Raw genomic sequence first — 22,415 nt, 5'->3', positions numbered from 1 at the left:
TGACGCGAGCGGCCGCCATCTTAGGCTGCCCGCGCGGCCGGGCGGTCACGTGCGGCGGCGCTGAGGGGACGTGGGGCCGGGCCGGGGCTCTGCGGCGCCATGGGGCAGTGCGGCATCACCTCCTCTAAGACCGTCCTCGTCTTCCTCAACCTCATCTTCTGGGTGAGTCCGGCCGCGCCTCGCGAGGAACGGTGGCTCCGGGCTTCTAGGTCGCAGCCTGACCCTGGGAGCGCTGCGGGCCTCGCTCAGGGGCCGGGAGTCCCCTCCACCTCCCCGCACGGGTTCAGTTCGTATTTAAACCCTTTATGTTTAAGGGGCGTCCTGAACCCTTTCGCGGGGTGTGGGGTTCAGTGCTGGGCGCAGTCCTTTCCCTCCCCTCGCAGTCCTTCCCCCCGAGTTCCAGGGTGGGGGGAGCTGAACCTGGCATTGAAGGTTTAACGAGCATTGGGGATCTTGGGGTGGAGGCTCTTGTGTAAGTGAATGCAGCTTCTCTCTGTAGCATTATTGAGCTTCTCAGGTCTCTGGCAGTTTAATTTTTGTAGCCAGTTTAATTTTTGTAGGGCTCTTCTGGGCATCTCGGGTTTGTCCACTTCGGGACATTCCAAACACTTCGCGGTGAGTATGGGGCACCGTTTTCTTCCTGCTGTTGGTAACACAAAACTAGGATATACGTGTTGATATATTTATGCTTCATGTATTCCACTAGCCACGGTAGCGTTGTAGTATTTATGCATTGCTGAAACCTCCCACAGCTACACTGACAGTAAGACAAAAGCTTACAAAAGGCGAACAGTAGGTTGCTGTAAATGACCTTTCTCAGGATGGACCTACAGGCTCTAGCTTGGTATTATGTTCACTGTAATAATTGGCTTGTCAGAACAGCATAACTCTTAAATAAATGAAATCAAAGAATAGTCTGTAGATTTCTAAGAATTCCCTTTGTGCATTTAGGTACTGAATTTTTCCTGCTCTAATCCTAGCTCCAGGAACAGAATATCTGTTGTTACAACTGTTCAGAGATTTCATCTTTGAAAAAGTAATAGGGGGTAACAAGCTGTTGGAACATAAAAGTGTAGCTATCTCTAGCTGCTTCATTTACTGTTGAAAGTCATATAAAATCTTACTAGCGCTACAGGATGATTGTCTGAATTTTTACAAAGGAATGCTTCTTATGGGTGCCTGGAAATGAATCATGGTCAGGGAGAACGCATATCTGTGCGTTCTCACCGGCATTTGCCTATACAGGTGTTCTGGGAGAGGAGCAGTGAAGGTGAGGCATATTTGGCTTTAGGTGGTGCAGATTAGAAGTCTGTAATTCTGGCTGAGGTGCATAAACTCCGTTCTTTATCTTCAAAGTGAAAAGTAGTGACATCAGTCTCTTAGTCAGGCCGTAAGGTTGGAATCTGCTTTCTTGGGTGTGGCTTTTTGTTACATGCATAGTTGCAAGTGGCATTTTAAAAGTTCTTTAATGGCTCCTCCGTCATATTTAAAAGTTTTTGACTGGACGCAGTTTTTGTGTGTTGCGTTCTTGATGGCACCTTGAAGTAGATTTTTTCTTAGTTGCTGATATAATAATGGCTGTTTGGAGTAAATGAGCACAAGTTCTGTGTGCAGTTTCTCCCCCACTCCAGAAGCTTAGTGATAGGTATTGTTTGTTATCTGCTGTATATAGTAATTTAATTGCATGTTGAAATTGGCAGTTATTCATCTCATACAGTGGTGGGCTCACAGTTATTTTGTGTAATGCTGAACCTCATGCGTTACGATTTTTGATTTCTTTTGAGACAAACTTGGCTTAATTTAAAATGGCCAGATTGTATTTAGTTAAGATGTACTTCATGTCAAATTAAAATGTCATCAATCTTGTATTCTGTAAACCACCTCCAGCCTAAGAAGTCAGCATGTGCTGATAGCTTTCTGGCAGATAAGTGACTGGGTTGCTTGTGTTGGAACAACCTTGCAGCTCATCAGCTGCATGTAGAATGAGGCAGGCTTTCTAAAAGTGAGAGTTACAGAAATCAGTGGTTTTCCTTTCTTTAGCAAGTGATAGTCAATAGCTCATTTGTTGACTGAGCTGTGTATTTGGTGCCCATCTAGTTGGCAATATAATTGCTTCTGTGCTATTACAGAAGTCTTTTGCTTGCCATTCATATATACTTCCAATATTGATAATTAGATCATTCGACTTTCCCCTGAGACTTGGCAATAGACAAATGCCTATAATTGGTCAAGTAACGATGAAATCTCCTTTAATTGCTTTTGTAAATTTAGTATCTCCACAAGGTTTCATATACCAGTCTTGTGTGCTACCATTATCTTCATGGTCATCTGTAGGAATAGCAAGTTGTTACTACACAGTGGATTATAACATCTTCCCCCGCCTCCCCCCCCTCCATGGGTCTCTTATTTGTGGGAGGATGTGAATGTTCAGAGAGGTTTTATATCTGTCTTATGACTAGATGTTCAGAAAATTATCAGTGCTGGGAAGAAATACCAGAGATGTTTGTTATACTTTGTAGTCTAGGTTCTAACTTTTTTACTAATGTTTTTCAAGTCTGAAAAAGGCAGATCAGACCTTGCTGACAGGTCACAGCCACTTACCATCTACAGCTGCCAATTTCAATTCTAAAAGTTCATCTCCTTTTGAAGAGTCTTGTACTACTTGTTAAATTTTAGTTGACACCATAAAAAGTCATTTATTGTCTTGTGAAAACTTCTTTCATACTGTGTAAAATTCTTACATGAACTGTATTTTCCTGCATGTTGGTAATTACTACAGGATTTTTAGTTTTTAAAGAAAGTGGGCTGTGGAAGCTGTCTAACACTAGAGCAGATGCTAGTTTATCATACAGAAGGCTGGATGGACTTTACTCACCTTTGCACATCTTTGCTGTGGTATTTCGACAATTCAGCAGAGTTGTATTTTCAGGGGTGTTGAGCATTGAGTGCATCTTCTGTAGGTGCCCATATGGCCTTTAAAATACAGTTCTGTAAGAAAACAGTATCATGACTGGTAGTCATAAAGAGTAACAGAATGTAGATTTTGTGTGGAACACGTGCTTGAGTTTTGTCAAAGAGTACTGAAGGTCAAAAATACTTTACCAAGAAATGCATTGATAAGAAGCATCAGTTAAAACTTACCACTCTTAGACCAGAGGAATACTGATCTGATTAATGTTTCTCATCATCTTGTTGCTGTGAGTTAAATTTTGAGTAGAAATTATAAATGATACAGGAAAATCAATCCTTCAGTTGACCTTTACCTTAAGTTTGCACAAGATTTATTTGGCCAGCTGGTGACTTCATGTTCGTTTAGGGGATGCTGAGTCCTTTAAGGAAGGATATTGCATAGGAAGTAATTGTGATGTAAAAGACAATACAGCTTAGAAGTAAAATAATTCAACTTCTAATACATATGCCTTCATAATCAGGAAGATTTTTTTTGTGACCTTGATAATGAAATGTTGATAATGACTAATTGCAAAAAAAAAAATTACAATAAAGTATTTGAGTATAGCACGTTCTTCAAGAAACCTCCTAAATTTAAAGTCTGCATAATTTTGAAAAGGGAAGAAATATATTTACCTGGAACAAATACCTAAAGACTGCTGTCAAATGTGTTTGTGGGCCCTTAATTTAAGGCTTCATGATGTGACTTGCATAATTCAGTTGAAACCAGTTTGAAGATGAGATGAAGACAAAAATGCTAAGGAAATGTCTTCAGTCTTAGTTTAGTTCATAGGATAGAAGGATAAAATATCCAGAGTTCCATGTGGTCTTGCTTCAGAAAAGGGTATCTGTCTATTTTACATTCCCAAAGAATCTATGTGCTTTGACAGCCTGCTCTGCGAAAATAGTGCCAAGTCTCCTGTGCTTGCTGAGGTTTTTATCCCTCACCTCTGTGTCCTTCTCCTTGAGAAAAGGAATGAACTCTGCTTCTACAATTCTTTCAACTCAGTAGTTGCAAACTATTCGAGTAGTTCTTGTAGTATTCAGCTGGCTTGAAATCATTACTTTGACAGTTCATTTGACTAAGCTGTTATAAAACATTCTTGGTATGATTGTTTAGAGAAATCTCGAGTCCTCACTTCTGTGGAGCACAAATGCTTTCTACAAATTTGTGCTCCCTGCACAGCTTGGGCATGCTCACCACAGTGCAGTGACCAGAGTGTGGGAAATGGAGTATTTTCTTAAAGGAGCTGCAGCAGTCCATGGGTATGTAATGTGTTTTGGGATTTCTGCTGGAAAAAAACAAAGAAAATGAAGCAATGAGAAAATTCATTGAAATTTAGTAGTAGAAAGGAAAAGTAGAGCTCACTTTCTCTTCTTACACACAGCAATAAGCCCAGTAGTTTCTCTAGTTTATTGTGAGCTTGAGAGTAGTTGCTGATCTGATCTTTAAAACAAACTTCTTGAGAGTTCTTTGGTCATCAAAGACTCTAATTGATGGATGATCCCGGAGGTCATTTTGCAGGGATTACTTGACCAAAGCCCTTTGGTCTTGAAAGGCAGTTGCTTCTGGATGTAAAAATGGAATGTTTTCTGCTTCTGCTGCTATGGTAGTGTGAAGTGAGTGTATCCTACAGGATTGTGTAATGGTTTGGAACCCTGTGCATTAGAGAATTTAGTTTTTAAATTAAAAAATTAGGATTTAAAACTCCCAAGTGTTGTACCATCTGAGTGATTTTTCTTAAAATATTTGAATATGAGTTTTCAGATAGCAAACATGGGCCAGGTCCTGAATTTTAGTAATAAATACTTTGATTTGCTTTTAAGCAACGTGGTAGTGTTGTTCATGTTTCTTTAGAGGATGAGTTTCAGGTCTTTGCCTGTGATTTTTCAGAATTTTTAGCATCTGGTCTTGAGCTTAAAAGTCGATCTAATTCCTAACAAAAACAGGTTGCAAAGCTAAATGTGATACCTTTGAATAGTACAAGGAATCTGTAATATCGCTTTACCTGGTGAATGCTGAAGCACAGAGTGATCATCATTGTTCTTGTGCAGAGCAAGGAATCTGGAAAGACTAGAGCACCAGCTCAAGTTACAAACCCTGGTGACTAAATAGGTGTAAAAGAATGGCTATATTGTTAACTTGGCTTCTGGTTTTGAAGAGGTAAAAGACTGCAGATGCACTCCATCTTGCAATTAGTGACACTTCAAATATATACTGCCAAATGCAAAAGCAGCCTAGCTCAGCCTTTTGCTTTAGCCTAAAAAGTCTTTGTATTTGAGGTGTTTGGGCATGGTGTTGCAGAATTGAATGTGGCTCGTACAGACAGAGCAGTCTGCCTTGCTTGAATTTTACAGGGCTTGTTTGTTTTATAAGCCTTTAAGATAATTTTAACTGTGTCACGAAGCTGAATGGAATTGCTGTATTTCTTCTCCCAAAGGATTTTGTAAGACAGTTATAGATTGGTGTTCAAATTAAATTATTACTGATGAGAACAAAGAGAAGAGTGTCAGGAAACCATTGGGTTCTAAGCTGGTTATGCATCAATTTCAGGAAGCAGAGAAAATACCAAGTATGGGTGTGGGTTTGTTTGGGAGGAGTGGAGAGAAAGATACACAGCAGTGAAGTGCTGAAAAGACTTTAAGAGAAATAAACCCCAGAGAGATCCTCTAGGGCTTTTGAGGTTAAGGAAATAAATTTTGAAGAACAGAAAGCTAAAAGAAAAATCTAAAAGTTTTCATCATCCCCTTCTTTTTATGACAGTAATCTGGCTATGAGTACTCCAGTGTTGGAAAGAACCAAAAATGTCGGAAATACCCTAGAGGTCAAATAATGGAGAAGTGTGGAAAAATCCCCACTTATTAAGGTACTGTTCTAAGAAGTCCAAAAATCTGGAGGTGGACTGCAACACCAGTGTCCCTGCGTGTGGATAGGAAATGTTCAGGAGTTGGTATGCATGGATAAAAGTAACTGTTAGGATGAAACTGATAAAACTGTAGACTTTCAGAAATCTATCCTGGAGCATACATGTGTTTTGTTTTTTAAAAAACATGCTAGAAAGGCAGTGAGAACAAAGAAACACTCACATTTAACATGAGGAAAGTTAGTAATACACATGTTGGGAAAATGGTCCTAGGACAGGGTCCAGACAGAAAAACTGAGGGTGTTAGTGTAAAAGGCTTTTTTCTTACTTTTTCCTTTGGTTCTTTTTATCAAAGATGATGTAGATGGTCTGTCAGAATACATCATGGGTGTAGTTAACAATCCCATGCTTGAAAGGTATTTCCATAGTGGGATGAATAATTGGTTTAGAGTGGTGTCTGTGTTGCTATCAACATTTACCAGTCAGCAGTGGCAAAGCTGGCAGCAGTAGGAATTCATAAGTAGGTGTCCTTACCAAAAATATTAAATACTCCTCTTGCTTAATTAAATGTCAGATGTGTTTTCTCTGAAGATGCAGTATTTTGCTGCTACCTTCATTTTCTTGGTCAGAGAGTATGTGTTTTTCTTAAAATAGTGAATAAAAGGTAAGTTCTAAAGGGACTAACAGTATTTTTTGCCACAGTTAATTGAAAGAGTACCACAAAAGAAATTCAGAACTTTGCTTTGTGTTGTTTTGGGGTCCCAAAGTGAAGAAATTCCATATCAAGGTGAAAAGTATGAACATACAAGTGTTGATCAGATCTCTTTGGGAGTAACATTAGTAGGGTAGTGTAAGGAAGCATTTGCTTGTAAATGAAGGTGAAGTGTCCATGGCTGATAAATAAATGATCAACGGAACAAGTTTAAATACCCTGCACTCATCAACTTAGGAAGCCACAATTTTGGCTTTCAAATTGCTTCAATGTGTGAGCATTACTGAAAAGATGTGGTGTGTGTTTGCAGCCTACTTGGAAAACAAAATCCCTGAAACTGTTTCAAAGAGCAGCTAGACAGTGTACAGCCTTGTACACCTCAGGGCTTGTGAAGGGTGAAAGCTGACTTTGTGAAATAGGCATGAGCTTAAGAGGCTGTGTTACAGCAGCCCAAAGACTACTCAAAGAACCTTGATTTTTAAGTGAGCTTTCCTAGAATGTGTTGAGTGATGCTTATCATTGTGTCATTAGATCTTCCATTTTTCCCTCCAGTTCTTTGCATAATTGTTGAGTTTTAATAACTCCCTAGAGGTTCCTGTCAAGGCAGTAATGTCAACCTTTTTCTGAACTGTGAGAGGTCCACATATCTTTAAAATTTGCCTCTGATGAAAAGGATGTTGAATTGCTCAAGCCTTTTGCAACAAGCTGTCTTCATTGACTGTACTTTTATATCAGTGTTTTTAAAGGTTAATTCATCCTAAAATAAATGTGCTGCTTCAGGTTCAGAACTACGAGTAAGATGAAGACAACTGCAAAAGGATGTGTGAATGCTGAATAACCAGTCATGTCCCTAGAACATGCATGTGACCTGGTACAGATTCAGGAAATGCTGCCATCTCTATTCAGAGCATTGAGCAGATTAAGTTGGAGAATTCTTCCTTCAAGTCCTGTTTATCAAAGATTTGTTTGAGCTATGTGCAGTTCATATATTTGGCTTCCATTTAATGGTAGGAAATATATGACTGTAAACACGGTAGCTTTATATTCAAATGTCTTTGACTTGAGCAAGTTTGGACTTCGCAGATTTTCTGTTTACTCTGCAGGATGGTAAACACTGAGATCTGGATTATTTTATGGGTTGGGTTTTTTTTTAAGTTATCCTTGTGTCTACTTGTAATACAGACTTCGGGTTCCTTAGATGATTCCTATTTTGAGATAGATGGTTTAAGCATATGGTACGATTTTGGGTGGTTTGGGGTGGGTTGTTCAGTTTTGGGCAGGGGAGAGTCAGTTGGTTGGGGGTTTTTTGTCTTCAAAAAGCACGTGTATTCAGCTTTACACTTGGTTTGCAACAGGTAATAAATGTGCATTTAACTGGCGCAGCAGTGATCAGCATAGACTGCATGCTTTGTGTGGTTAGAACTGTCTTGTCTGCCCCATGTTTGTATGCTGCTTATATCAGTGAATGACACTGTACTGTGTGCTGAGGACCTCATGCTGGAACTGCTGAGCTCTGAAGAGGGAGGGACCCTGGGCCGGTGCAGCCCCATTGACTGAGCACCTCTGAGAGTTAGCACAGTAACTGTACTTGTCTTCTGGCTTAGTTTCATCCAGAGTGAGTCCTCTTACATACTCCTAAGACTATTCAGTGATGCAAGCCAGAAGGTAGTAAGTGAAAATCATCAAAAGATGAGAAAAAAAGATTGCTTCAAAAGCGCTTTTCTCATCCCAGCTAAAACACTTCAGAGACCTTCCCCTTCCTGGTTGAGAGCAGGCTGAAATAAACAGTAAGAGCCCCGTGGTTGTAATGTGAAAGGAAAAGGGAGGGCATCTCAAACTTGTTCACATGTAAACTAACTGGGTAGTGTTGCTGCTTTATAGACTAAGTCTTTTACCAGTTCAAAAAACAGTGTTCAGCTGTGATACATAGAGAAGGAGTTTTAATCTTCATGGCTTTTAAACCTTGTGCCAGCTCCAGCAGGTACCTCTGTTCTCAGGACCTTCCTCTCCTGCAGGTTACTTGTTGAAGAGGTAATAGCAGTAATTCTTAAGAGTATGGTCACTTTATCACAGAGGCAGTGTCTGTTCAGAAACACCAGTTCCTCAACATTGTTCAGAAGCAAAACCTAAGGCCCAGTGCTGTCATGGATGATTAGTCATTATTGTACTATGTGTGGAGGGGATTTAATGAAGTCTTCAAACCAGGCAGCTTTTAATCTGAGCAGTCTAAAGATTGTGAAAGCAAATTTTCTTAAAATGGATGTGCTTCTTGAAGTAGGAAAGATAACACCTGCAGACAGATTCGATTTTTCTTTTTAAGGCTAAACTCCTTTTACTTTGAATACATTCTTCAAATGTATGTGCTTATGCAGTTCATGGTCCAGATTTTTCTTAAACAAGGAGGAAGCCAATTAAATTACGACAAAAGGACAATGGAGTTCACAAATGGTTCTGATTTCAGCTTTGTGGTATATATTCTGTGCCTGATGCCAACCACAGCTGTGGTTTTTCATCTGCCACCTTGTAACATACCATATTTCTAACAAGCATTTTAGTTCTTAGAAATAAGAGATTACATCACTGGCCTGCCATTCACACGTGTCATTGCTAGGCAACAGTTAATGTAATTCCATTGTTCAGTGACACTACTTTGAATCTTTGCTTTGTGTACAGAAAGTGTGTGTCTGCATTTTGCCATGTTGTACCTAATATGGTTGGGTTTGTACAGATGGATTAGCATTTCAACATCTTCTGTGCAAAGGGGTGATTTTGCAATAGCTTGTTCACTCTGTCTGGAAAAAATGTCTTGCTCTTGGTCTTTGTTACTGAATTTTCAGTTTTCACTCCCCTTATATCTACATAGCACCTTCTACTGAATGAGTGTGAGCCTCCTGGATGCCTTTAAGATTCCTGCAGAGTACACAATTACCTTTGCTGCAGAAAGAGAGGTGGAGAGGTGAAATGTATTGCTTAAATCCATGCAGAACTGATGATACTTTTGAGCTGGCTCTTAATGTCTTTAGCAGATGTCTTAATGTCTGTAGCAAAGTGCTGCAGGGAATATTCCATATGTAAAATAATATTCAGGTAGTGGTTGTGCAGTATTGTTTTATAGGAAGGAGTTGCGGTAATGTCGCAGTACATGTAGTATGCAGTGGCAGACAGGGCTGAAATATTGGATATCTCTCTTTTTATGGTTTGTCTTGTTCTGTGCCACACTGAAGAGGCTTCCCAGGGAGGACTTCTAAGACTTGGGACAAAGTCTTGAGCAACCTGCTCTGAATTCATTGTTGACCCTTCTTTGTGCAGGCACTTGGACTAAATGATGTCCTCCTAGACTGAATTATTGATCGAGTCTCTGATTCTACACTAGCACGATCCAGCCTTGTAGTATTACAGCTAGTGGAGCCAGCTATATGTGTGCCCTCCTCTTCACAGTGCAGGGAGGGGGTAGTAAGGCCAGTGAGTGGGAAAGTTGGCTGGAGGCAGCCTGCAGTGTTCTCCCTCAGACTGGAGCTGAAGTGTGTAACATTCCAGTTGAGTGAGCTCTTGTGTCCAGGGTATGGGTTGGTTTGTAATAGGGACGCTACCCTTTACAGCAAAGTGAAATTCCCCAGATCGTAGTTTAGTCATTGCATCTTCTGAGTGCATTGTTTTAGCTTGGCCTTGTATTGGACATTGGAAAAGCCTGTCATTGAACTATTCAAATTATACTGTCTGTCATTGCAAATTGATGATTTGTTCTGCAGCAAGTGTGAGGACAGTTAGGAAAGACATTTGAAAAGCACAAACTGATAAGGCCCTTGTATTTAAAAATAAATGTGTGTTAGTTGACTCCTCAAGCAACAGTTGTCTGTCTTTCACTAGGTCTGCTCAGCTTAAAGATAATGGAGGTATTGATATGTTGGGATCGTTGTAACTATAAGGGAGGCAAGGTCATAGCAGATTGATGAAAGATTGTCTTAGTGTTTAAAATCTATATAGCTGCAGATTCATCCTACAGGGCTTATTTGCAGTAACTTTGACTTTCTGTCTTTTTAAAAAGGACCATTTTGTATAACAGTGCTTCTGAGAACATCAATTTTGCAAGTTTATGGTATATTTCTCTAGGTATTTGGTTCTGCCTTTTAGTAGTTGGTGGTTTGTATTTGTTTCTACCTGCTTTCTGGTTGGAATGAGATTTTTCCAGTGCTGTGAACCCTTCAGAAATGTTGTTGTTTCTAGCAGTTCATCTTTCCGTAGCAGAGGTTAAAGTTTACAATGTGTACATCTATTTTATTCTAACAGTAGGTCATAGATAGTAACTGGCAAAATTTCTGAGGAAGGCTGCTGTATGGTGGTTGATAAAATAGTTGTTACCTTGCTGAAGTAAAGGCTTGGTATTCCAAGGAACTTACCATGTTTTTGTGCTTGTAGGCAGCAGCAGGCATCCTGTGCTACGTGGGAGCCTATGTGTTCATCACATATGATGACTATGATCACTTCTTTGAAGATGTCTATACACTAATTCCAGCTGTTATCATCATAGCTGTGGGAACGCTTCTTTTTATTATTGGACTTATTGGGTGCTGCGCTACAATTCGAGAAAGTCGCTGTGGACTGGCTACAGTAAGTGCAGAGCTCTTAGAGTGTTGGCCTGGTGCATATTTGTCTGCCTTCTCTCTTAATAAACTCTTAAAATATTACTTAAAGTTTTTTCTTTATGGCCTTAAAAGTTTTTTCCTTAATTTTGTTAGGAACATCTTGTTTCAGTTTTCTGTTCTGAATAAAGGTGTTAAATTAAACAGTTGTAGCAGCAGAAGGCGTCTCAGTTTTACCTTTTTTAGAACTGTGGTAATCTTATTAAAAAATGTAAAACCATATGATTAAGTCATAACAGTTTTTAAATCGTACTTTTATCTGTTGTGGTTGAAAAGCTGAATTGGAGGGAGAGAAGTTATTCAGGAGCCTTCTTGCTTTAAGTGTCTTGCATCAAGGTTAACTGAGGGTTGTCATAATGTGTGATTATTTTCTTCATGGCTTCACTTGGGACACTTGGTTTGCAGTATTTTATGCCATGTGTTTCCAAGCGTTTGAACTGCAAGTTTGGCTTGAAAACTGGGTAGGGAAGAAGAGAGGCTTGTATTTAAACTGTCCCCACAGCGGGGTCTGGGGCTTCTTTTGTTGAATGCTTTGTAGACTTCTTTAACAGCTCATTTAAAATGTGCTATTAAATACAGCAAGACAAATGCATAGCTTGCTGTCTTTGGCAGTTGTTACAGAGCTTAATCTGAAGAAACATTCCCTTAGTCCATCTACCACTCTTAAGTAACTGCCTCGGTAGCCTCTTTGATGAGACATTCCTATTTATCTAAGAAAGAAGATTGAAAGAAACACTTGATTAAAGACATCCAGTATGGTATTTTTAGTACTAATGACAGCCTTACTTGCCTGACTGGGCAGCTTCTTAATACTTGGTGAAGTTACGAACGCTGAAGTTTCTTGAGTGAATTCTGGGGTCATTTGGTCAATTTAAGTGCCTGCATTAAATTATCTGTTAAATTACAACCTTGCCTCAAAAATAACTTCAAATAGAAAACTCTACATGGAGACTTCCATTAGGTAAATGGATAAAAATATTTGCACAAACACTCTTGATTGTATTTTACAGTTTGTGATCATCTTGCTCTTGGTATTTATCACCGAAGTTGTGGTCGTGGTTCTTGGATACATTTACAGAGCAAAGGTAAGAACCTCAGTTTTAGTAGATGTTTTGTTGTGAACTCTAACCATAATACAGAAGTTTAATCTTTACTGTATTTGATTCTGTAGAACTGTTAATGGGTATTTGTTAAGGGAATAAAATCAAACCTCTGAGTGGATTAATTTGTGATACCAGTATCTTAAAATTTAGAACATCAATGCAGAGAGCTATCTTGTAGGCAGAAAATTACCTGGAACATATCCTTAATAGTTAAACAGTAGAAGGGAGTCAGTAATCAGTATCTTTACATTTTCCAGATGGTCTTCTAATTTATTTATGCTTTGACTTTGTGAATGATTGAGGCTACACAGTGTTTGAACATACTGCATATCAAAACAATATGCCCTAACTTAAATGTTGTCATGTGTTTTGGTGTGCAATCTAACACTGCATAATAATAAAATTAAATAGATTGAATGTGTTAATGTATACTTTCTAGCTTTATACAGGTTGTTGACAGGGATTATAGCTAAAGAAATTATGACTTTTCCCAATGTTTGTTTAATGGAATTAAGAAACAGGACCAGAAAAATTAAATTAAATGTATTTCTACCAGCATAATATATGGCAGAAATATACTACATGGTATTAGAGATGCCGCAATGTAGCTTGAAGAAATTTCTAACTTGCACAGTTTACTGGCTTTTGATATGTCTGTATCTAAGTTTTGAGGGGAAAAAAAAATTACCAAAGAAGGCATTTTAGCTGTGACATGGAGTATGTATGCAGTGCAGGATACTCGGGTATGTTACTGGCAAACTGAACCACAGTACCATTTATCTTTCTTTGGCCTTTTGTGTCCTATGAGCAGCACAGGTCTTACTGGTTCAGCATTCTCTCCTCCTTGCTTTCTCCTGCTATCCTGAAACAAATGGGGAGACAGCTGGAAAGTAAAAGTGGTGTTTTTGCTTGGGTCCCAGGGAAGGCTGCTTTGAGTAAGCAGCTGACAACATGACCTTGAAGTGTTTGTGTTACAGACCTGGTGCATAACACTTAGAATAGACTGCTTCAACAGAAGTGCTCTACTGGCCATGCTTGAATTCAGACTATGTTTCTCTTTGTGCTCTACATGTGATTTCTGATATCTTGGTAGTAAACTGAGATGATCATTGGGGATTCTGAAGTTTGTAGTGGAAGTAGACCTTAGAAGCCACTGAGGGGGAAGCACTACAATTCCAGGGGAGTAGGAAACGTTGGGTTCTTACATGTTGATTTCAATGGTTTCCTTCTGCTTCAGTACTTGCAGAGGTATACTTTAATATATGCAGGAATTACCATGGATCTGATCTGGATGAAGCAGTAGCCATCTTACCCTCTTCCATGTTCCCATCTTGAAGGGACTTTCTCTTTTTCAGTTAGCAGTAATCACAGCAGATAAAAGCAGAGGTGTGGATCTTCCTTGCGCAGCTGTGTGTTCCTGTTGCTTTTTTTTTTGATTGGCTACCATACGGTTTTTATTGCAGTAGGTAATGCAGGGCCAGAGCTTGGGAGAAGAGGGAAGGTTGTCTGTTTTTGGTGGCAGCATGATCTTACGTTAAGCTGTTTGTAGAAGTCAGTATTTGAAACCTGAACCTTAAGTCTTTGGAAAGGACAGATAGGTTTTGTTAGTAAAAATGGCAATTTTCTAGTACCTTGTAGTATCTAGCATCTTAAACTGTTGTTTCAAGTGCAACAGAAATAAACAGAAGTAAATTTATTACTAGTGAGCTGGGAGGGGAAATCTGCTTAGCCTTCTGATTACTTTTGCTAGGATAAATAAGTCTGCTTTATGCTTTGTTCATTTTGGTCTGTTTCTGACAAGGCATCTGTGGGAGCCTTGTTTTGGTTTTTTTAAAGGCACCTGAATCATGTTATTTTGTGTTCACTGTACAAACTTCCAAACAAAAGAAAAGATTGAAGTCATAGCAGTTGTTGGTACCAAGTAACATTGAGCATAATGTCTCAAGGAAGTGGCACTGTAATCTCTTAAGATACAATTACTGATCTTAGAATCACTTAATTTTCCAGCATGCCTCTGTAAATCTGTGTGTGTTGATCCAGTTCAGATTCTTTCAGAACCATGTGAAGCATGCCCAGGCCCTGCTGAGATGGACTGAGCTGCTGCAGAGTCTGCCAGCATTGGTTCTTAGCTGTAAAAGTAAGGCTTTTTGGAAGTGGCACTAGGGATTAAAAAGGCTTGGTTGGTTGAGGACCCACTGGTTTTTTTCCTCTGTAGGTGTAGGGGTTCACTCTCTCCATTTTTCATTAAACCTGCTAGTTAGCTAGAGCTAGTGATTTCTCTTTGGGTCCTGTGGAATTTGCATGGTTTTCAGGCATAATGTTGCCCTGACTGAACCACAAGCCAAATGATGCACAAACAAGCACTGAAATAAATTATTTTTAAATGTATATGACAACTTGAACAGCTGTTTTGTTGGAGCTGTAAATCGCATTAGTTAAATCATCAATTGATTTTAAGCTGGTCTGAAACAAGTTGCCTGTGCAGGCTAAATTGACATTTATGCATACCTATCTTGAAATAGGCAGCATTCTTGAGGAGGGGGTGGTGGTGGTAGAATTCAACTTGTGCTATTGCTGCAGAAAATTCTTCATTAAAGTATTTAAAGGAATGATGTGTTGACAAGACCTTCCTACTGTAGCTTGCAAGTCTGAAGAATATGCGTGCTTAGTGCTCAGTCCTAAAATTACATTCCTTGCACATAATTCCTATTGAATGTGATAGAAAAAAATCAAGTCAGAGCTAGTCTTAAAATTGCATAAATGTTTATCTACACTAAACTGTGTATTATTTAAGTAATAGTTTACAGTAAAATACAGTACTTAAAAGGTTCTAGTAGCATTTCCTCCAAACTAGGAATCATAGAATGGCTTTTGAGGGGACAAGTGATGGGTCTTGGGTGCCATCCATTTCTAACGCATGTACCTGACAGCGTCTTGACTCATTTGCAATAGTTCTAAGACCTATTGCAGTAACTGTTGCTATATACAATGTACTTCCCTTGGTGTTCTCAGGAAGCCTTGGAAGACTGGGGCTGAACAGAGAGCTTGGTCACTGTGGAATCAGCCAAAAGGTGTCTTTGAGAATTTACTTGTGCTTCAACCAGAAGTGTAGGTCATATGACTTAGTACCTTTTGATCCCAATATCCTTGTAGTCCCAAGGGGAATGCGTTAGCCCAGATGGTTATACAGGTTCTGGTTTGGAACTTTGAAGTAGAAAGGTGAGTGCATGCTCTTATGGAGAGCCCTTAACTTCATGAAATGTCTGCCACAGTGTCATAGGAAAAGCATGTTCCTTTTCTGAGAGACGTTGCCAAGCTACTTTGCCTAAAATCTTCTGGGAAGTAGCTGCCTGGATTTTTCTTCTCTCTTAGCTGCAAGCTAGCAACACCTTTGCAGAAGCCAAGTTTGAAATTCAGGAAGCTGTGCCACCAAATTATGCTGATTTCAGATGGTGGGGAGTTACCTTGGTTTCCTGAAATGCTGTAGTTGGAAGCAGAATAATTTTACCTAAGCTGTGCTACTTCAGCGGGTGAGCTAATGCAGATGCTTTCCTACCCCTTCCTAGGTGGAGGATGAAGTTGATCACAGCATTCGGAAAGTATACAATGGATACAATGGGACAAATCCTGATGCAGCCAGTCGTGCTATTGACTATGTACAGAGGCAGGTGAGACGGCGACACATGAGCGACTTTTCCACTCCTTTCTGTCCTTAAAACACAGGTGCTCTTGCTCTGCTGCTTGTGTCAATGGCCTTCCTCCATTCTGACAAATCCAGGAAATTGCTGAATGGACAATAAATAGCTTAACTTGGTGAAAATTAATACTGTGATATTGCTGATGGGGAGATAAATTTTTATATAATTAGCTATCTGGCAATCTGTGCTTGTATTCAAATATGTAGGACTTAAGTATTTTTCTGCAATGGAGCATAATATACTTGTCCTCCTGGTATTGCAGTTAGAATTGAGTTCTTTACCCCTCTGATTTTCCAGCTGCGCTGCTGTGGGATCCATAACTATTCAGACTGGGAGAATACTGTCTGGTTCAAACAAACTAAAAACAACAGTGTTCCCCTCAGCTGTTGCAAAGCAGCCCTCAGCAATTGCACTGGCAGTTTGACCCACCCCATGGACCTTTATTCGGAGGTAAGCCAGCCACAGCATGAACTTACACAGCCATGTGCTTTCACTGACAATTCATGTTTTTTGGGGGAAATCAAGTCTTGGGTGTATTTGCTTTAACAGAAAGTAGATGTGGTTTCTTGTGGGGGTGGGGGGGGAATCCTCATCTCTTTTCATCTGTGAGTAATTTTCATCTAATTACTTTTTTTAGTATTTGCATTATCTTTCTGCCCTGTGTGATGCTTTTGGGGTTTGTTTGTGTCTAAATATGGTTGCCAGATTGATACATAAGAAGCCTACTTGTTTCTCAGGGGTGTGAGGCTCTGGTTGTAAAGAAGCTTCAGGAGATAATGATGTATGTCATCTGGGCAGCACTAGCATTTGCTGCTATTCAGGTAAGAGAATATTCTTTATTTGTTAACTTCTTTCAAGTTAAATCTAAACTGCAGTACAGATAATTAAGGTATGCAGATACGGATATTACACTTGAACACAGAACTTCCCACTGCTACGTGGATGTGTATTCTGTTAAAGCTGAACAGTCAGTATTATATGTAGTAATCCACTCTGATGTCAATGGTAAATTATTTTTTGAAAACTTAATTATCTAGATATTAAATATCACAAATGTCCTCTGATGGCATTTAACACTTGAAGAATTTGCATAGTGTTTAATTTCCAGCTTTTAACCAGCTCATTCTTCATACTGTTTTAGAGGTACATCAGCTTAACTACACTTCATGGTGTACAAATGATGTCATGAACACCCAGGAGATACACCAAGGTTTTTGATCGTGTGCTCTGCTCATGTGCAACTGAGCTTTGCTGTGTGTCTTGAGGATTTCTTGGGTTCTGGACTTAAGCAAACAAAGAGGCTCTAAACTAGAGACCCTTCCATGAACCTTGTTACAGTTACCCTGGTCATGAAAAGGTAACTGAGGAAATAAACTAATGTGTATATTAGTATTTAGTAAATTTTAGGGAAGAAAAAAATACTAGAACTGTCTCTCAAACATATTTGTAAAACTAAAATTTTGAATGCTCATCAACTGGCGGACTTAGTACACTGAGGACATTTATTTTCAGACTGTGCCTATGTTACGGTCTCTGAGTAATGTAGTACATATGCTGAATCCCAGGAGACTTAAAAACTATTTTCAAAGTTACTTTAGTGCTCTTAATAGCATTTGAATTCAGAAAATGCACCTGTCAAGTCCAACAGTTTAAGCACTTCTGTTTTCAAAAGCAGCTTTTAAGCCAGATTGTATGTTTGAAGGTAAATAATCTTTTGCAAACACTCTTGTGAAAATAGGGTTCCCTTTATATTTCAATGCTACAAGGATGTACTCATAGTACTGTATTACAGTAATGTTGAACTATTCAGACCCAGATTACTTCAGCTATGGAACTTCAAATTTGGTGAGATCTGTGCTTAGTCTCCTGAAGGGAAGGTATAGTTTTAATTGTCTTTCTTAAAACTTTAGTTGTTAGAGTAATACTCGGTCTGTTTGAACAATGATGTATTTGTGTACTGAAAATTAATGTGTTTTTCACAACCCTGGTTGCTGTGTCAGATTCTTTTTGTCAGAAAAAAGTGCATTTTATGAGACTGACTGAAGTGAATCCCAAGAGGAGGCATTATTCTTAGTTTTGGAGTTTGCAGGTTGATGAACAGGTTTGCCCCAAAATGCAGCACAGTTACAATCCTTTCTGGCCTTGGCCCAGAGTTTCTGACACATGCTTGCAATGGCAGTGTGGCTGCTTGCACCCTTCTCTTCAAACTGTTCTATTCTTTATCTCCTGAATTTTGAGACATAAGTTCTGACATCTTTGTCTTTCCCATACAGAATTTAAGTATGTACTTGGCCCAGTTCTCAGCAAAATGGTCTGTGGGCTAACTGAAAGGCAGATAGAATGTAAACTTCAGCACATGGCTGTAACTTGCGTCATACCCTGTAAACTTAGGGGAATTATTATGTTTTTTTACCATTTGGTGAATTTTACTACTTTTCCTACACTTGCTGCACAGAGTCCCCTCTGAACAGATTGTTTTATGTTATGCAATGAGGCTGTTCAAAGTTCATTACCTCTGATAGCCTATAGTCAACAAATTTAACCTTCAGTAATTGCTTTAAAATTAAGACTGAGAAGAGTGTTTTTGCAAGGCTTGAAATTTATGGACAACTTAGTTTTTTCTGCATAGAAGTAATTTTTGTTCATGTTTCAGTTACCATGGGGATTTTCCAGTGTGCAATAATTCCCTGGTCCCAACCACAGTGACAGCACAGAACTATTAATAGATAGGAGGTAAACTGAAGGGAGAAAAGACACAGCTTTTGTGGTTTGTGATCATTTACAAAGGGCACATGTATATACAGTCATTGAATTTTTGTACAAAATTGGTTTGGGGAAAGATTGAATATAGTTACTGCTAGCAGGTAAATTAAAACCAAAATTAATGAAAAACTAAACAAACCTTCTGAATGTAGGAGATGTCTAAACTTTCCTGAAAGCTGTTGAAGAGGAAGATGCATTGATCCCTCTTCAACACAGATGTCTAAAAGAGCTGTTCACAATATTAAATAGCAACCAAAGAGAAACAGACTGAAATTCATTTAAGTGTTTAGAGGTGATAGCATCTTTTTTTTAATGACATAATAAATAATGTCTGTAGAGAACATTTGAGGTATGTGAGTCACTTCTGTGTTTATAGGGAATTCTCAAACTATGCTCAGAGACCTCCTAAAGGATATAAATAGTAAAATAGTTAAATAGTAACTCAGAAGTTAATTGTATGAGGGTTGTACTGTAGTACCTGAATGTCTGAGATTTCACACAACTCTATATAAATTAAATGTCTCGAGTGAGTCATTGAACAGGGTTGTCTTTGTGCAAATAACTGTAAATGTGATGGAACTACTTTTAATCGTTTGATGTATATGGCTAGAATGAATTCTAGCAAAAGACTAAAGGAGGTGTTGCTCTGCATCACACTCTTCATTTTATCCTGGCTTTGAACAGCAGAGAAGAAGTTTTTGTACTCGCAGGCTGTGAGTCTTCTTTAGAGTTCTGTAGCCACTGGCAACTACCATAAACTCTTCATTTTACAAGTCTAGCTGAAGTTCGTTTTAATTGTAGATATTCCCCCCCTTACTTAGAAGGGCTATGTCCATGACGATTCATTTTCTCATGTAACTTGTTTTCTCTTGCTCTGATATGAATAGATCAACCTGAACACCCTGATGTAGTTCATGTCCCAGCTTTTTGCAGGAGGGCTTGACTAGATGGCCTTTAAAGATCTGTCCCAAACCATTCCATGACTCTATGATAACATATTTAGGAGTCAGTCTGTGAGCTGGAACCATCTGAGTGAAGAGAGGTGCTGTTTTTAACAACAGCTGAAGTGCCATACCACATTACTCTCCATATGCTTTTTTAGACCTGAGCTGGTTTGTGCTGTAGATCCAAAGCAGATAATGCCCTGCAAACAAAGAAGAGTATTGATCTTTACAGCTTGTTCCTTTCCAGGAAGTTAAAAGCTCATACTAGAATTTCATCATGCCTCTTCCTAATCACTGCTTATTTAGGTTTAGGATTTTTAAACATTCTGTTTTCAGTCTTTCAGCAGACTGGAGTACTGTATTGTGTGTACCATCATGTAGTTTTAAAACAGGTTATACGCATTTGATGTCTGCATCAGCCTGTATTTTAAAAAAGTCAGTAATTCTCCTTTTATCCCAGTACTATTTTCACTGGGCTTTTGCTGTATCAGTGAGGAAGATCTACACTTGATTGTCTGCTCACCCATTTCATTCTTGTTTGCTTTCTGTCTGAGGGGATTTTTTGTGTGTATTTTTGGAGTGGATTCTTTTTATAAGAAACCAGTTTACCATCACGGTGGTGCTTTATAATCCAGGGATAGGACAGGAGCCTCCTGAAGTATTTGCATCTGTGAATAAACTTCTATGCATACAACCAAATCAGTACAATCTCTTACTTTACTAGAAGCTATTGCCAATTACTATAGACCACAGAACACAACACTATACCTGGTATTTTTTAGTAGGTACAATCCTACTCTACCTTCAGTAAACATGCAACTTCTTTAAAATATCATGGCCTGTATCCCTGATTATTCATGTGGTTTAAGTTTTGTAAATGGACACAGGGTGATTGTACCCTAAATCCTGGCAAGCATGCCCCAGCACAGTTGTGGTACTGTTGAGTTTTAACATGTCTGAAAGTGAATTATTCGCCTTAGATTTAAGCTTTCTAATATGACATGTTAACAGAGAGAGTTTTACTAAATCTCTTTCAAATGCTCATTCTCATCATAGCAGTTAAGCTGATGCATTTGAATTGCACTTTGATTTTCCAGGCCAGATAAAGTATCTAAAAATCTGTACCTTTCATTAAAAAAAATTAGGAATTTCTTCCATCTGAACCTGAATTATTGAGGCAGAATACAAGTGGCTGACAAAAAAAAAAAAGTTTTGTTTAAGATGTCCAGGATAATCTTGTAAGAAAATGAGGCTGAAGTTTGTGGCCCTTGAATTTTGCAGCAGGAACCCAAGCTCTTTCAGGAACAGTCATTTGTTGCCATTTATGTTATAGACAATTACAGTCTTGAAGCATGCTGACAATCTGTGCTGAGGTTGAGTCTCTTGAAGTACCTTCTTTGTACTCAAGCTTGTTCTCTGTTTTTTCTCCATAGCTTCTGGGCATGTTGTGTGCCTGTATAGTTCTATGTAGGAGGAGTCGGGATCCTGCCTACGAACTTCTCATCACTGGCGGAACCTATGCCTAGAAGAGAATTCAAACATGCAGTTCAATCTTCCCCCACTTACGTGGAAGGTGAATGGGCCAGGTTTACTTCCATAGCTTTCTTGCCCCAAGCTCAGTCCAAGCACACCTTTCAGACATGAGGGCAGCCGCACTGTGCACTGGTGACGGGCAAAACAACAGCTTTACACAAATCCATATAATTACCTGTGACTTTCACTGTTTTAGCCAGCTATTCATGTATCTTAATGTTTTAGTATGCTAGTAAACTTTCTAATTTCAGAACCATTTGCAAGTTAAGTGTGATTTGGTTGATATGAAAGTCAAAGGATGTGTGCCTATTTTGGTAGATTACCTCTAAGCATTAACTGGCTGATTCTTGCATATAGAGAGAGGATGTCTTAAACCTTCACTACATGGAACTTTTCTGGCCAAAGCTGTACAAAGGAAGCCAGCTGTATTTAATTTGAGAAGAAAAGATGTTTTAATCTTGCCCCTCACCAGTGTCACTTTTAAAAAAGAAAAAAACACTTAAGTCCAGTATACTTTATATATAAAGAAATTGTAAAAAAAAAAAAAAGAAAAAAAAAAACAAAAACAAACCACTAACCAATTTTAGGATTATGTGACTGCAGTTTTGACCTTCAGAGATCCAGTCTTTCAAACATTAGTGGTTTAAAATACAAGCTGGCTTTTCAGGAGTATAATGTATGCACTACTGTTCTATAATGAAATACTTCATTTTTCTATGAAGAGCGTTTTATGTGTTGAGTGAACTGTTAGACTGTAGACCTTAAATTGGTTTGGAAACAATGTAGCCATGTAGAGTAGCAAAGTAGTATGTGAAAGTGATCTCAACTGTAAATAGTAAACCTGATTAAATAAATCTCTGTATATCCTCCCTATAAACATGTCTTGTTTTCTGTTTAAGATTCCAATGTATTTGGTCCAATGCAGTCTGGGTGTGCTGGACACACAAGCTTTTTGTGAAAGCAACAGTTTTAGGTGGCTTTACTTCAATATATCTGTATTTATGATTTGCTGGAAATGTGATTGTATTGTATTTGTTATTTTGATTTGAAACAATACTAGCAGAACACAGAATAACAAACTTGGCTGAACTTGATGGAAACTGATCGTCTTGTGCATACAATTAAGGAAGAATCTGTTGCCTCTCAACACTGGGTAATGAATAGCTTTGCTGTAACTGCTGTATGTTAATTATGTTTTAATGAGTCTTA

General features: G+C 38.8%; 1 protein-coding gene across 1 annotated transcript; it reads left to right on the top strand.

Moving 5' to 3' along the window:
• Positions 1 to 10: 10 nt before the first annotated feature.
• On the top strand, positions 11 to 22,083 carry TSPAN3 (tetraspanin 3). Its single transcript, XM_082290594.1, has 7 exons — positions 11 to 162; positions 10,942 to 11,133; positions 12,176 to 12,250; positions 15,835 to 15,936; positions 16,264 to 16,416; positions 16,704 to 16,787; positions 21,107 to 22,083. The coding sequence occupies exons 1-7, from the start codon at positions 100 to 102 to the stop codon at positions 21,197 to 21,199; spliced, it is 762 nt and encodes a 253-aa protein (XP_082146720.1). The 5' UTR covers positions 11 to 99; the 3' UTR covers positions 21,200 to 22,083.
• The last annotated feature ends 332 nt before the right edge of the window (positions 22,084 to 22,415 follow it).

Source organism: Coloeus monedula (genome assembly GCF_965178545.1).
Source record: "Coloeus monedula genome assembly, chromosome: 14".
Taxonomy (NCBI): domain Eukaryota; kingdom Metazoa; phylum Chordata; class Aves; order Passeriformes; family Corvidae; genus Coloeus; species Coloeus monedula.
Note: the sequence above shows the minus strand (reverse complement) of the source record. Positions and strands in the feature narration are given on the sequence as shown.

What these genes read in the sequence shown, in the direction of transcription:
- TSPAN3 (XM_082290594.1), top strand. Translation starts at nt 100, where the DNA reads ATGGGGCAGTGCGGCATCACCTCCTCTAAGACCGTCCTCGTCTTCCTC. An exon ending in TTGACTATGTACAGAGGCAG is followed by an intron (nt 15,937 to 16,263) that starts GTGAGACGGCGA and finishes CTGATTTTCCAG; the next exon opens with CTGCGCTGCTGTGGGATCCA. An exon ending in TAGCATTTGCTGCTATTCAG is followed by an intron (nt 16,788 to 21,106) that starts GTAAGAGAATAT and finishes TTTTCTCCATAG; the next exon opens with CTTCTGGGCATGTTGTGTGC.